Source organism: Primulina huaijiensis, chromosome 11, assembly GCF_012295235.1.
Source record: "Primulina huaijiensis isolate GDHJ02 chromosome 11, ASM1229523v2, whole genome shotgun sequence".
Classification (NCBI taxonomy): Eukaryota; Viridiplantae; Streptophyta; class Magnoliopsida; order Lamiales; family Gesneriaceae; genus Primulina; species Primulina huaijiensis.
Genome location: NC_133316.1, coordinates 12774544 through 12790397, shown reverse-complemented (window position 1 = coordinate 12790397; position 15854 = coordinate 12774544). Strand labels below are relative to the sequence as shown.

The 15854-nt window shown below is 35.0% G+C and overlaps 2 protein-coding genes across 4 annotated transcripts; both read left to right on the top strand.

Moving 5' to 3' along the window:
* The first annotated feature begins 4884 nt into the window (after positions 1–4884).
* On the top strand, positions 4885–9388 carry LOC140988032 (polyamine oxidase 2-like). Of its 2 annotated transcripts, none has more exons than XM_073456880.1 (10): positions 4885–5365; positions 6424–6539; positions 6617–6705; positions 6807–6920; positions 7070–7157; positions 7325–7410; positions 7495–7597; positions 7757–7854; positions 7935–8364; positions 8874–9388. In XM_073456880.1, exons 1-10 carry the CDS (start codon positions 5326–5328, stop codon positions 9180–9182), a joined length of 1473 nt encoding a protein of 490 aa, XP_073312981.1. In that variant the 5' UTR covers positions 4885–5325; the 3' UTR covers positions 9183–9388. The 2 variants fall into 2 exon arrangements, with proteins under 2 accessions (XP_073312981.1, XP_073312980.1); XM_073456879.1 differs by having other exon boundaries at positions 7070–7161; positions 7329–7410.
* A 1691-nt stretch (positions 9389–11079) lies between these two features.
* LOC140988053 (polyamine oxidase 2-like) lies at positions 11080–15582 on the top strand. Of its 2 annotated transcripts, none has more exons than XM_073456909.1 (10): positions 11080–11559; positions 12618–12733; positions 12811–12899; positions 13001–13114; positions 13264–13351; positions 13519–13604; positions 13689–13791; positions 13951–14048; positions 14129–14558; positions 15068–15582. In XM_073456909.1, the coding sequence occupies exons 1-10, from the start codon at positions 11520–11522 to the stop codon at positions 15374–15376; spliced, it is 1473 nt and encodes a 490-aa protein (XP_073313010.1). In that variant the 5' UTR covers positions 11080–11519; the 3' UTR covers positions 15377–15582. The 2 variants fall into 2 exon arrangements, with proteins under 2 accessions (XP_073313010.1, XP_073313009.1); XM_073456908.1 differs by having other exon boundaries at positions 13264–13355; positions 13523–13604.
* Positions 15583–15854: the final 272 nt, after the last annotated feature.

Genomic DNA, 15854 nt, shown 5'->3' with positions numbered 1-15854 from the left:
ATTAAGAATACGTAAGAATGCGATATTTGTTTCAAGGAAGAAAGTTCAAGGGTCCTAAGCCTCAACTATACTTTAATTGGGAATAAAATAATTTAAGCATGTAATTGGTGCTATAATTGTGTAATAATATAGGTAGAAAATCGATATTGTATATTTTGGGTTCTATGGATTAACACTACTCGAATTTAAGATTTGAAACAATTTGATATTTTAGATGAACTTGTAAATTGCTAAGTTACGTTAATTTGGTGCCGTAAAGATTCGATTCAAGGATTATAGGCTAATATTATTATGGGGTCGAGATAAAGTTTAACTTTTAAGTGTATTACCGAGGATGGAAGTCGATTAGTAATATTTGGTGCTAAGATCTCTTAAGTCGAAATGCATACATGATAATGTAATAGGTTTGTGAACAGCTTAGGTATAGTATAAGAAAAATAAAGTGCGAGAAGTTTGGACTGCCATTACTAGGATTGAGAATTGTGAGAAAATTCGAAATTCGAGGTCATAGCAGAATAGAACTAAGTCATCCTAAGTCGTTTTAAGTTACGATTCACAGAAGAGGAATTTTGGTAAGAAATTTAGTTAGGATTGATGAGACATAAGAACAGCTTAACACTTATTTTATCAGAGTATCGCAATAGAAGCGTGGACTATTGGGATACTAGAATTAAGATTCTAAACTTTTGGTTATCGAGGATAAGCGAATTTCGGGGACGAAATTCAATTTAAGGGGGATAGATTGTAACGTCACGAAAATTTGAAGGTCCACATAAATCACATGCATGCAAGTTATTAAATTTCTTTTGTATTTTATTAAATTGTTTTAATGCATTAAATTCATGTTTATTTCATGATTTTGTGCTTTAATTCATGGTTTATTTAAAGTTTCATGCATTAGGATTTTAAGTTGCATTTCGCGCTCGAACGAAGAACGGAGACCGGTGATATTCAGGAAAAATATTTTTATTGAATAATTATTTTTAATTATTTAATATGAGGTTTTTTAAGTATGATTTTTGATTATGGGCCTTGGTTGGGTATTTTTACTCGTCGGGTTATATTTTTAACTGGTACGAGAATTTTAGCGAGTCGGTGAACTTTTTGAGGGCTCGGGTGATATTTTCAAAAAATTACCAAAACAAAATAATTTTCGGTAGTGTTTTTGGGCTTGATGGATTGATTTTAATGCCTAATGGGCTCAAAACTCTTTTAAACCACTTAATTTTTAATTAGGGCCCATTAAGGTGTTATTATATTAACCTAAACCTAGTTTTACAAACCCTAAACACCCCTAACCATCAGCAGCCATCCCCTCCCCCTCCTTGCAGCATCTTTTCAAAGCATTTCAGCATCCAAGTCTCGGTTTTCCCCTTAGCTTCAAGAAAATATAATTCCCCGCTCCTCTGATGCCTCCCCGACGCGTATTTCTTCTAGTTTGTGAGCATATAATCATCAAGACACGCCATGTATCTCTTTTTCTCGTCATTTACACCAATTATATTCTGATATATATGTACTTGCTTGAGGAATCCCTTAATCTATTATGTAGTTTCATTTGTGCAAAGTTTTGACATGAAAAGTGCTTCCTTTTGTTACAAACTCACGTTTCTTGATTTTGTGCAAGGGGGCTACCGAGTTTTGTTATCAAGGGGCTGTTCACTTTGAAAATGATGGTGTCAAAAGGCTGGAGTCGAAGCTTTGTGGGTTTTAGGAGAGGGCCGATCGATATCTTGAGTCTTTGGGTGAAATTTCCATGTCACAAAACCTGTCACCCTCCGTTATTTCAAATTATGCGACTTATAAGTAGGTTTTCTGGAAATGTGTTCAACATATGAATTTTAGCACTCTCTGTTATCTTTGATTCGATAGCAAATTTTCTGATAAGAAACGAGGGAGATATGATTTTTATCGTAAAGTCGCTCAAGCTGTGAAAATTTGTGTGCATATGCTGGAGAATTCCAGCAACCTTTGGCTCTTGTTTCTAGGTTCTAAGTGGTCTGAAATAAGTTGGTTAGAGGCTGGGCATGGAGGTTTGAGTCATGGTTCGAGTTAGGAAAAATTTTGTTAAGTTTCGGTTCGATTCGGGTTAACACCGGGACTCCGGTCCAAGTTTTAAAACGAATCGATTAAGTTTTGAAACGGGGTCGAATTTACGTCTAATAAATACTTTTAATTATGTTTTTGGATGTTTTAAGGAGTTTGGTAAGATTTGGTTAGAAATTTTGAGGTCCAAGGGTAAAATGATCATTTTGAGTTTCCAAGGGCAAAATGGTCATTTTGTACCCAGGGTGAGATTTTAGTCCTGGCAGTGCCCCAAGCACAAATTTATCATGCTTTTAAATGTTTATGCATCATGATTATGATTTTTATGTAAATAAGAAAAATACAGTGCATGCTTGGTTTCAAGGAAAAATTACGTATATGCATATTTTTATTAAGTGGTGAACATGATGACACGTTTTGAAGGATGAGAGTTGGTTGTGACTAACACGATTATATGAAATATTATGAGCTGAGATCAAGGCTCAGTGGACGGGTAATGTTGTCGCTGATGTCCCCGCTGCCGGGTACCGCGGTTTATAGATGGATCCATCGAATAGAACTGATATGATAGAGCTGTTACAAAAGTCACAACTAATGAACTGAATTCAATTAAAAGAAAATGTATACGTATATGATGATATTTTGAGACATGTTTTGACACGTTATGATTTTATATGACACGTTTACGTTATACTTTTAAGTTCAAGCAAGGTATGTTGATTACAGTATTTTTCACCGCTCTGTGCTATATATATGTATTTGCTATTAACGTTACAGGTGTGTTGAGTCTTTAGACTCACAAGATGTGGATGATGCAGGTGATCATATCCATGAGGAGACTGGAGGTGTCGAAGGTTGAGTAGGTGAGCTGGGGGTGCACTGGATAACCCGAGGACCTTGCGTTCTTCCGCATATTATGTTTACAAGACATGGTTTTAAAAAATATGGTTAAATGTTTTGAATCTTGGTTTACGTTGTTGATTTCATTTTACGATTTAACTAAGTGCGGTTATTTTTATTCAGAGGTTGGATTACCTTTTAAAAGCTTGTTCAACTTATTTAAATATTGTTGAGCTTGTGTATTTTCCGCGTTAGCATTTAAAAAAAATGTTCAGTAAAATTTTAAAATGAGCAGACGTTTCATAAACTATGGCCCAGACCGAGTCCATGCACGCTGCCCACAGCCTTCATCCGATCGAGCCATCATAAGCACCAAAACAAGAGAACACAATCAGCCCCTACACATCCTCGATCCAGCTATGGTATCACACTTTGAACTCCTCTAAACCTTCTGTAAATTGTCCCTTATACACCGAAACGTGGCAGCCCCTTAAACCATGTCAAGAACGTGAGAAGTAAGGCAAAGAACAATGTATTTTTCATGTAAAAACCATATAAATCCTATGCATAATGGTAGATCTATTAATTATCATGAAAACCGTTCAATATACATTGCATGATGTGATCGATGAGAAAGAGGAGGTATAGGGTATGCCTTGGTGTTGAAATGTTTGAAAATTTCAATTAACGGAGCGATGGACGAATACCAGAGGGACGAGACAAAGCTCCTACCGAAATTTCCTTGCAAAATGCACAAAAGCTGCTGCTGTTCTTGACAGGGATGCGGCCGAGAGGGTATGAGAAGGGGCTAGGGTTTGGAGTGTTTTTAAAATACTAAAATGTGTAACTATTGGGCATATGTTTTAAAATATTAAGGTGTAGTGATCTAGGTCCAAAAGCCCATTAAAACAAACCCATTAGGCCTAATGATACGTACGTAAAATATTTCGTTTAGGTACATTTTTTAAAATATTACTCGAACTCTCAAAAAGTCATATACTTTGCTAAAAAGCATCTACCAGTTTAAAATATGGCTCTACGCGTAAAAATATCTGAAAAATGCTCATTTTCGAAAATTCATATTAAATACATCATATTTTAAATAAATAAAAACAATTATTTAATAAAGCATTTTTCTTAACTGTCCCCGGTTTCCGTTCCTCATTCGAGCGTAAAATATTGCTAAAAGCCCAAATAAATGAAATCTAGTAAGTCATGAAATAAAAACATATAATCATGCCATAATCAGGTAGTTGGTGCATTTCGAACAATTAAATAAACATTTTAATAAAACCTCATATTTGCATGCAGTCAAGTTACGTTATTCGAATATCTAGACCTTACATAATGAAATAGAAGAAAAAAGAAAAAGGAAATAGAAAATAAAAATAGAAATCAGTGGTAAATTTTGGATTTATAAAATTTTGGATTGAAACGCATGACAATATAGACACTATGATACCGTTTGGTTCATGGTATGAGATATATAGTATGAGGATAAATAATAAAATAAATAGAAAATGATAGTTACTATAGTGTTTGATTTAATTGATTTGATTGATTAAATTTGAGATAATATGATATTACCATTTTGTCCTTGTTGAAAATATTAATAGAATATTAATAATATTATTTATTAAGGGTAATATCGTAATTTTATATTATTGATTTGATTGATGTGAGATAAATTATTACGAATTTGATTGATGTGAAATAAATAATTAATAATTTGATTGATCGAGATAAATAATACTTATACAAAACAAGTGATATGATAGGACTATTTATATTAGTAGTTAGAAGTACTTGAACCAAATATATATATATATATATATATATACACACACCCCGATTCTCCTGTCAACATTTCAGGCACGTGTTCAAAATCTAAAGCGTCGGTGCTTTTGAATGTTTTCCTCTTAAAAATTATTATTATAATTAAAATAATAATAATGAATAAAAAATATTAAACCCCAATTTCAATTTTCCGTCTTTCTATCTCTATAAATAATACCTAAAGTGCTCCAATATCTAACCAAAGAGACCTGGAAGATCTCTCCCTCTCTTTGGTAATTTTATTTGTTTGCCATTCTGATCGCTGCCCACTATTCTTTTCTTCAGAACAGTGATTGTTCTTTCTGCATTCCTGAAATCCTTTCGATTTGGGTTTCGTAATTTAGTTTTTCGATCATATTTTCGTTGTTGATCGATCAATTGGCTTGGGTTCAGAAGACGTATGAGCGGGTTGCTGAAGCTGGGTGTTTTTTCAAATTCCAACAATTTCACTATCTTCATTATCTGTCACGTTAAAATCGATTCCTTTTTATTATTCATTCTGATATTAAGATTATTATCGAATCGGTTATCGAGATTTATTGGGTTTAATTTGAGCAATTGATTGCGTTATTGAACTGATCGTCGCTGATCTTCGTTTAAGTCATGGAGTCACGGAAACAGAGTATTGGCCAGTTGAACAGAGGTGATATTTTTTTCTTTACTTCTGTTAAGTAATTTTTTTAATTCTCTTTTAGTGTTAATAGATTCATTCGGGGGTTTTTGAGTTTTCTTCTCCTTTGAGCTGGATTACTGCCATCAAGTTCTATTTTTCTATCTAATTATTCTCTTATGGACGAGAATTTCTTGTATATTATTGTTTTTATTATTATGATCATCATCATCTTATAATTGTGTTATAGTTGATGCCTGTTGGAAATAAGAACAATAATAGCAAAAAAGGAAAAATAAAATGTTAAATTATTCTGTTGTTTTGAACCTGAGATTATTGAATCAGGTGTTCTTGGAAGTCAGAATCAAACAATAAGATTGTATGAGTAATTTGTAAAGGACCACTTGAATTAGAGAATCAGCATCTAATGGATAATTGAATTCTTGACTTGACCTGCTACAGTACATTAAATACGTTTTACTTTGGAACTGATTGCATGTATTTTTATACAAGATATGTGTGCGTATAAAATGAGACGTGTAACAAATTAAGGACGGTTTTTGCTATTATTTTAAAGTTTTTAAACAGTTGTTCCAGAAAAATTGTAGTTGATTGATTGCCTCTAATATACTCCATGGTAATAAATGTCATCTCTGTTCCCGGAAAGTCGCCACATTTTCACCTTTTAAAATGGTTCACAGGGGTGTAAACTTTAAGCCATTCAAAGAGACAAATTACTTTCGTTTTCATATTTCCACATTCACTGCATAAAAAGAACAAAAATGAATCAGATATTATGAGAAATTCACGTGTTTGAAATTTTTCATGGAATGTAGAAGACAAGTTGGCGTATATTTGTGAGAACGCTATACGTGAGATAATCATGAAATTTGTCAAATTGAAGTGAAAAGGGGAGTTGTAGCGACTTATATTTCATTTGTGAAGTAGGGGGTAAGATTGGGTGGATGATATCACAGGGATCACCTTGCCTTGTTCTGCAATTCTGTCTTTTGTATTTTGTTGAAATGAGAAACCCGTATAGCCTTTTTGAATTGGAGTATGAATATGATTAAGCTATTAAACGATTGTAGCTCTTTGCTATTCAACCTTCGAGAAGAGGACTACAAACTCGCCATCTGTTATCGTCATAGGTGCTGGTTTTGCTGGCATTGCAGCTGCACGAGCTCTTCATGATGCCTCATTTCAGGTTTTTACTAGATATTTCTATTTTAAGTGCGACAAACATTATTCAGGATTTTGATCTTGATGAAACTATGCTTCCAGGTTACCTTGCTGGAATCGCGTGATAGAATTGGTGGTCGGGTGCACACTGATTATTCATTTGGTTTCCCTGTTGACTTGGGTGCATCATGGTAATTTAGTTCCTTTTGGAGAGACGCATCTTATCTTTTTTGTTGAACAATTTAGATGCTCCTCGCAATTCTCCTTTTAACTTCTGTATTTTCATTTTCAGGTTACATGGTGTTTGCAAAGAGAACCCATTGGCATCTGTTATTGCTAGACTGGGACTACCACTCTACCGTACAAGTGGGGAGAACTCAGTTTTGTATGACCATGATTTGGAAAGGTTTTTCTTTGACTTCTTGTGCTTTGAAAGAAACAACGATGATCCTTCGCTTATTTTAGTTAAAAAGAAGGAAGATGTTCTAAATGATGTAAACTTTTTAAAATTAAAATAAATCATAAACTTGGTATCTAATGACTTTCTATTTTCAGTTATGCTCTTTTTGATATGGACGGAAATCAAGTACCTCAAGAATTAGTATCAAATGTTGGCCAAATATTTGATAGCATTCTGAAAGAGGCATGTATATTCTCCTCCTTCTCATACTTCAAAAGTCTCAGAAAATTCGTACTTTTTTTTGTGGATCTTCAATATGTTGATCATTTTACGGTCAGTTTCAGATAGACTTTTCTCTGAGCTTCGTTTAACTGGTTAAATTTCTTATCTTCTTTTTTTACTGTTAGCAGACAGATCTAGTAAGGCGAGAATGCAGCAAGGATATATCTATGAAACGTGCCATCTCAATGGTTTTCAATAGGAGACCAGATTTAAGGTACTACATTTGTAAAAATTCTCCGTAAATTCATCTTTTACCTCTATCCCACTAAAATCATTAAAGAGTTGATCCATATTACAGGTTGGAGGGGCTTGGTCACAAGGTGTTGCAATGGTACCTATGCAGAATGGAAGGCTGGTTTGCTGCTGATATTGATACAATATCAGTTAAAGGATGGGACAAGGTTATTCACTCGTTTATCTCAGTAACGGTGTTTCGGGTTATACATTAAAATAAAATTTCCTGTCATGTCATAGTCACAACCTGTAGTTGAAGAATATGGCAATTCAAATACTTTACTAGTGCTCCAGAATTTCAAATGCTGTAATGTTTTGCTTTGTAGGAAGAGTTGCTTCCTGGTGGGCATGGGCTAATGGTCCGGGGTTATCTTCCTGTGATTAATTCGCTTGCCAGAGATCTTGACATCCGCTTGGGCCACAGGTAAGCGAATGATTATTCTTTTCATTTAGCCCTCTTTGATGAAAACTCATGTTTAAACTTACTTGCCTGATGACTTTTAGAGTGACCAAAATAGTTCGACGACATAGCGGAGTGAAAGTTACTGTAGAAAATGGAAGAACATTTGTAGCAGATGCTGCTGTTGTTGCTATTCCTCTTGGTGTTCTAAAATCAAATTGCATCAAATTTGAGCCAAGATTACCCGAGTGGAAGGAGGCAGCGATTAATGAACTTGGAGTTGGGATTGAGAACAAGATAGCTTTGCATTTTGGGCAGGTCTTTTGGCCAAACGTAGAGTTTTTGGGAGTTGTTTCCGAGACCTCATATAGCTGCAGCTATTTTCTTAATTTGCACAAGGCTACTGGTCATTCAGTTCTTGTGTATATGCCTGCAGGGCAACTTGCCCATGACATTGGGAAAATGTCTGATGAGTCAGCAGCTAATTTTGCTTTCATGCAACTCAAAAGAATCCTTCCAAATGCTACGGAGCCGGTAATGTCACCATATCTATTTCTTTATTAATGCTGCTATGAGCTACCCTGTTATTTATATGATAATAGATAATATATACATATGAATAAGACACGAGTTAGGACAGGTCTGGAGTTGGTACGAGCAAAATCCTAGAGTCAAATGCACACAACCTCCTAGCCAACTTCCCAAGAGCGATTCATCTGTTGGGTGGTGTGTGGGGTGTTGGTGTTCGGCAGTATTACTGGACTACGTGACAACTATAATTCTATTATACCCCATATTAGAATATCCACCCAGTGTGGATGTATGCTTTATTATTCGAGCTGACAGTACCATGAACTCCTTTTCTTCAATATAATTTGGTGGGTATTTTAATCTATTGATCTGGAGCTCCATAAATTATTGGTGCAGAATAGTAGACTGTAAGCATAGAATAATTAATGAAAGTTTGTAGTGCTAGACATGAAAAGATGTATAAAGCATAAAAAATTTCGTTGCACTCAATCAGTTTTCCGTGAACTTTGCAGATCCAGTACCTTGTGTCACACTGGGGCACAGACATAAATTCATTAGGATCCTACAGCTTTGATAAAGTCGGGAAACCCCATGAACTGTATGAGATGCTACGGATCCCTGTCGACAACTTGTTTTTTGCAGGGGAAGCTACGAGTATGGATTATCCTGGATCTGTCCATGGTGCATACTCCACTGGCTTAATGGCTGCTCAGGACTGCAGAATGCGCGTCTTGGAGCGATATGGAGAGTTGGACCTGTTCCAGCCAGTCATGGGTGAGGACGTTCCCATTTCAGTCCCACTCTTGATCTCTCGTATGTAAATTTCACCACAATGCTCCATGAGAGAGGTTGTGAGAATCGAAATGTCTCACAATAAATCATTAGACATCAGGTCATGTGCCCGGCTTCATTAATTTGCATGTTTAGAAGACAATGTAAAATACATGTTATTTGACAAGTACTTAAATGTTTTATTATGACGAACGTCCGTATATTCCTATAAGAGAATCAATATGTGCTTATCTATGTTTGCAAAGACATTAATGATGGACTGCACTTGCTAAGGTTTGATGAATATTGGAATGTCTCTTTGCCCAAGTGTTCTTCGGTTGAAGGCATTTCCTTTATGCTGATGATTTATATCTTGAAATATCCCACTTGTACTTTAGTGTTTTTGAAGAATTTATATGGAATAGTGTTTCTTGGTTGTGATTTATAAGTATATGTATTGTTGAGATAAATTCAGTTTCACCCAAATATTTTGCTTGTTTGAGTCTCTCGTCCTTGAAATAAGTTCTGCCAAATTGTTCTACTTATCCACAAAAGTTTAGAGATAAATCGAACTGAATATGATAAAATTTATAGACTCCCATGCACGTCTATTACAAACCATTGACCCTTTGTGAAAATCGTTGGGAGTGACTTCGACGAATAATTTTAAACAGACCATTGATCTTTAGTGAAAATCGTTGGGAGTGACTTCAACGAATAATTTTTAATGCCTTGTCGCACTACTCGAGGATTCTAAACGAATTTCATTTTTTTATTATGAAATTTTTTATTACTATATAATAGTAATTATAAACGTACATTAAAAAAGAAACTCGTACACTGCATGTGTACTTGAAGGAAACATATGTAGATATTGACAATTTATTCTCTCTCTATATGTATGTATGTTGGAGTAATTCTCGATTTGATCTTTAATGATTAGGCAATTTTCAATTTAGTTTTTTTTTAAAATGTCTTAATTTAGTCTCTTTCGTTTATGCATTTAACCCAATTTTGTCCAATTTCTCATTTTACCCATTTTTTTATTTACTTTTTTATTTTATTTTTTTAGATCTTAGTAGGTAGCGTTGTTATACCTATCATGTTTGCCCAGATATATAAGGCTACGTAAGATTTTGAGCTTATATTATAAATCTTTATGTCTCATCGTGCTTTCGTAATATAAAATAAATCTTATATATTTTTGTCCAAAATATCATCGGGCTGTGTTTATCCGGTTTTACAAATTGTTCCTCACAGCTCAATAACACAGTTGCAACTTATGGTTCCTGACTCAGATTCCTTCAGCAACACACAGATTCCTTCAGCAACATTTAGTAGAACCTTATTCTGTTTCTTACCTCAAGATATACAGTAATAAACTTAATTGGTGATTTTATTCAGATATACTAAATATTATTACTATAGTAACCTCATGTAAAGGATTTTTTAGCTACTTATAGTTAGGGGTGGGCGCGGGTCGGGTTTGCAGTTTCAGGTAACCGAAATTTCGGGTACCCGACAAGTTGGGTAGTAAATTTTACTACCTGACACCAACCCGATCATGTCGGGTACCCGAAATGATCGGGTATTTTCAAGTACCCGACAGTCATGTACCCGGGAAAAAAAATTTAACTTTTTTTTATTTTTTTTGAAAAAATATATATATTTTTCACATTTCACAAAAAATCACGTTNATACTTATACAAAACAAGTGATATGATAGGACTATTTATATTAGTAGTTAGAAGTACTTGAACCAAATATATATATATATATATATATATACACACACCCCGATTCTCCTGTCAACATTTCAGGCACGTGTTCAAAATCTAAAGCGTCGGTGCTTTTGAATGTTTTCCTCTTAAAAATTATTATTATAATTAAAATAATAATAATGAATAAAAAATATTAAACCCCAATTTCAATTTTCCGTCTTTCTATCTCTATAAATAATACCTAAAGTGCTCCAATATCTAACCAAAGAGACCTGGAAGATCTCTCCCTCTCTTTGGTAATTTTATTTGTTTGCCATTCTGATCGCTGCCCACTATTCTTTTCTTCAGAACAGTGATTGTTCTTTCTGCATTCCTGAAATCCTTTCGATTTGGGTTTCGTAATTTAGTTTTTCGATCATATTTTCGTTGTTGATCGATCAATTGGCTTGGGTTCAGAAGACGTATGAGCGGGTTGCTGAAGCTGGGTGTTTTTTCAAATTCCAACAATTTCACTATCTTCATTATCTGTCACGTTAAAATCGATTCCTTTTTATTATTCATTCTGATATTAAGATTATTATCGAATCGGTTATCGAGATTTATTGGGTTTAATTTGAGCAATTGATTGCGTTATTGAACTGATCGTCGCTGATCTTCGTTTAAGTCATGGAGTCACGGAAACAGAGTATTGGCCAGTTGAACAGAGGTGATATTTTTTTCTTTACTTCTGTTAAGTAATTTTTTTAATTCTCTTTTAGTGTTAATAGATTCATTCGGGGGTTTTTGAGTTTTCTTCTCCTTTGAGCTGGATTACTGCCATCAAGTTCTATTTTTCTATCTAATTATTCTCTTATGGACGAGAATTTCTTGTATATTATTGTTTTTATTATTATGATCATCATCATCTTATAATTGTGTTATAGTTGATGCCTGTTGGAAATAAGAACAATAATAGCAAAAAAGGAAAAATAAAATGTTAAATTATTCTGTTGTTTTGAACCTGAGATTATTGAATCAGGTGTTCTTGGAAGTCAGAATCAAACAATAAGATTGTATGAGTATTTTGTAAAGGACCACTTGAATTAGAGAATCAGCATCTAATGGATAATTGAATTCTTGACTTGACCTGCTACAGTACATTAAATACGTTTTACTTTGGAACTGATTGCATGTATTTTTATACAAGATATGTGTGCGTATAAAATGAGACGTGTAACAAATTAAGGACGGTTTTTGCTATTATTTTAAAGTTTTTAAACAGTTGTTCCAGAAAAATTGTAGTTGATTGATTGCCTCTAATATACTCCATGGTAATAAATGTCATCTCTGTTCCCGGAAAGTCGCCACATTTTCACCTTTTAAAATGGTTCACAGGGGTGTAAACTTTAAGCCATTCAAAGAGACAAATTACTTTCGTTTTCATATTTCCACATTCACTGCATAAAAAGAACAAAAATGAATCAGATATTATGAGAAATTCACGTGTTTGAAATTTTTCATGGAATGTAGAAGACAAGTTGGCGTATATTTGTGAGAACGCTATACGTGAGATAATCATGAAATTTGTCAAATTGAAGTGAAAAGGGGAGTTGTAGCGACTTATATTTCATTTGTGAAGTAGGGGGTAAGATTGGGTGGATGATATCACAGGGATCACCTTGCCTTGTTCTGCAATTCTGTCTTTTGTATTTTGTTGAAATGAGAAACCCGTATAGCCTTTTTGAATTGGAGTATGAATATGATTAAGCTATTAAACGATTGTAGCTCTTTGCTATTCAACCTTCGAGAAGAGGACTACAAACTCGCCATCTGTTATCGTCATAGGTGCTGGTTTTGCTGGCATTGCAGCTGCACGAGCTCTTCATGATGCCTCATTTCAGGTTTTTACTAGATATTTCTATTTTAAGTGCGACAAACATTATTCAGGATTTTGATCTTGATGAAACTATGCTTCCAGGTTACCTTGCTGGAATCGCGTGATAGAATTGGTGGTCGGGTGCACACTGATTATTCATTTGGTTTCCCTGTTGACTTGGGTGCATCATGGTAATTTAGTTCCTTTTGGAGAGACGCATCTTATCTTTTTTGTTGAACAATTTAGATGCTCCTCGCAATTCTCCTTTTAACTTCTGTATTTTCATTTTCAGGTTACATGGTGTTTGCAAAGAGAACCCATTGGCATCTGTTATTGCTAGACTGGGACTACCACTCTACCGTACAAGTGGGGAGAACTCAGTTTTGTATGACCATGATTTGGAAAGGTTTTTCTTTGACTTCTTGTGCTTTGAAAGAAACAACGATGATCCTTCGCTTATTTTAGTTAAAAAGAAGGAAGATGTTCTAAATGATGTAAACTTTTTAAAATTAAAATAAATCATAAACTTGGTATCTAATGACTTTCTATTTTCAGTTATGCTCTTTTTGATATGGACGGAAATCAAGTACCTCAAGAATTAGTATCAAATGTTGGCCAAATATTTGATAGCATTCTGAAAGAGGCATGTATATTCTCCTCCTTCTCATACTTCAAAAGTCTCAGAAAATTCGTACTTTTTTTTGTGGATCTTCAATATGTTGATCATTTTACGGTCAGTTTCAGATAGACTTTTCTCTGAGCTTCGTTTAACTGGTTAAATTTCTTATCTTCTTTTTTTACTGTTAGCAGACAGATCTAGTAAGGCGAGAATGCAGCAAGGATATATCTATGAAACGTGCCATCTCAATGGTTTTCAATAGGAGACCAGATTTAAGGTACTACATTTGTAAAAATTCTCCGTAAATTCATCTTTTACCTCTATCCCACTAAAATCATTAAAGAGTTGATCCATATTACAGGTTGGAGGGGCTTGGTCACAAGGTGTTGCAATGGTACCTATGCAGAATGGAAGGCTGGTTTGCTGCTGATATTGATACAATATCAGTTAAAGGATGGGACAAGGTTATTCACTCGTTTATCTCAGTAACGGTGTTTCGGGTTATACATTAAAATAAAATTTCCTGTCATGTCATAGTCACAACCTGTAGTTGAAGAATATGGCAATTCAAATACTTTACTAGTGCTCCAGAATTTCAAATGCTGTAATGTTTTGCTTTGTAGGAAGAGTTGCTTCCTGGTGGGCATGGGCTAATGGTCCGGGGTTATCTTCCTGTGATTAATTCGCTTGCCAGAGATCTTGACATCCGCTTGGGCCACAGGTAAGCGAATGATTATTCTTTTCATTTAGCCCTCTTTGATGAAAACTCATGTTTAAACTTACTTGCCTGATGACTTTTAGAGTGACCAAAATAGTTCGACGACATAGCGGAGTGAAAGTTACTGTAGAAAATGGAAGAACATTTGTAGCAGATGCTGCTGTTGTTGCTATTCCTCTTGGTGTTCTAAAATCAAATTGCATCAAATTTGAGCCAAGATTACCCGAGTGGAAGGAGGCAGCGATTAATGAACTTGGAGTTGGGATTGAGAACAAGATAGCTTTGCATTTTGGGCAGGTCTTTTGGCCAAACGTAGAGTTTTTGGGAGTTGTTTCCGAGACCTCATATAGCTGCAGCTATTTTCTTAATTTGCACAAGGCTACTGGTCATTCAGTTCTTGTGTATATGCCTGCAGGGCAACTTGCCCATGACATTGGGAAAATGTCTGATGAGTCAGCAGCTAATTTTGCTTTCATGCAACTCAAAAGAATCCTTCCAAATGCTACGGAGCCGGTAATGTCACCATATCTATTTCTTTATTAATGCTGCTATGAGCTACCCTGTTATTTATATGATAATAGATAATATATACATATGAATAAGACACGAGTTAGGACAGGTCTGGAGTTGGTACGAGCAAAATCCTAGAGTCAAATGCACACAACCTCCTAGCCAACTTCCCAAGAGCGATTCATCTGTTGGGTGGTGTGTGGGGTGTTGGTGTTCGGCAGTATTACTGGACTACGTGACAACTATAATTCTATTATACCCCATATTAGAATATCCACCCAGTGTGGATGTATGCTTTATTATTCGAGCTGACAGTACCATGAACTCCTTTTCTTCAATATAATTTGGTGGGTATTTTAATCTATTGATCTGGAGCTCCATAAATTATTGGTGCAGAATAGTAGACTGTAAGCATAGAATAATTAATGAAAGTTTGTAGTGCTAGACATGAAAAGATGTATAAAGCATAAAAAATTTCGTTGCACTCAATCAGTTTTCCGTGAACTTTGCAGATCCAGTACCTTGTGTCACACTGGGGCACAGACATAAATTCATTAGGATCCTACAGCTTTGATAAAGTCGGGAAACCCCATGAACTGTATGAGATGCTACGGATCCCTGTCGACAACTTGTTTTTTGCAGGGGAAGCTACGAGTATGGATTATCCTGGATCTGTCCATGGTGCATACTCCACTGGCTTAATGGCTGCTCAGGACTGCAGAATGCGCGTCTTGGAGCGATATGGAGAGTTGGACCTGTTCCAGCCAGTCATGGGTGAGGACGTTCCCATTTCAGTCCCACTCTTGATCTCTCGTATGTAAATTTCACCACAATGCTCCATGAGAGAGGTTGTGAGAATCGAAATGTCTCACAATAAATCATTAGACATCAGGTCATGTGCCCGGCTTCATTAATTTGCATGTTTAGAAGACAATGTAAAATACATGTTATTTGACAAGTACTTAAATGTTTTATTATGACGAACGTCCGTATATTCCTATAAGAGAATCAATATGTGCTTATCTATGTTTGCAAAGACATTAATGATGGACTGCACTTGCTAAGGTTTGATGAATATTGGAATGTCTCTTTGCCCAAGTGTTCTTCGGTTGAAGGCATTTCCTTTATGCTGATGATTTATATCTTGAAATATCCCACTTGTACTTTAGTGTTTTTGAAGAATTTATATGGAATAGTGTTTCTTGGTTGTGATTTATAAGTATATGTATTGTTGAGATAAATTCAGTTTCACCCAAATATTTTGCTTGTTTGAGTCTCTCGTCCTTGAAATAAGTTCTG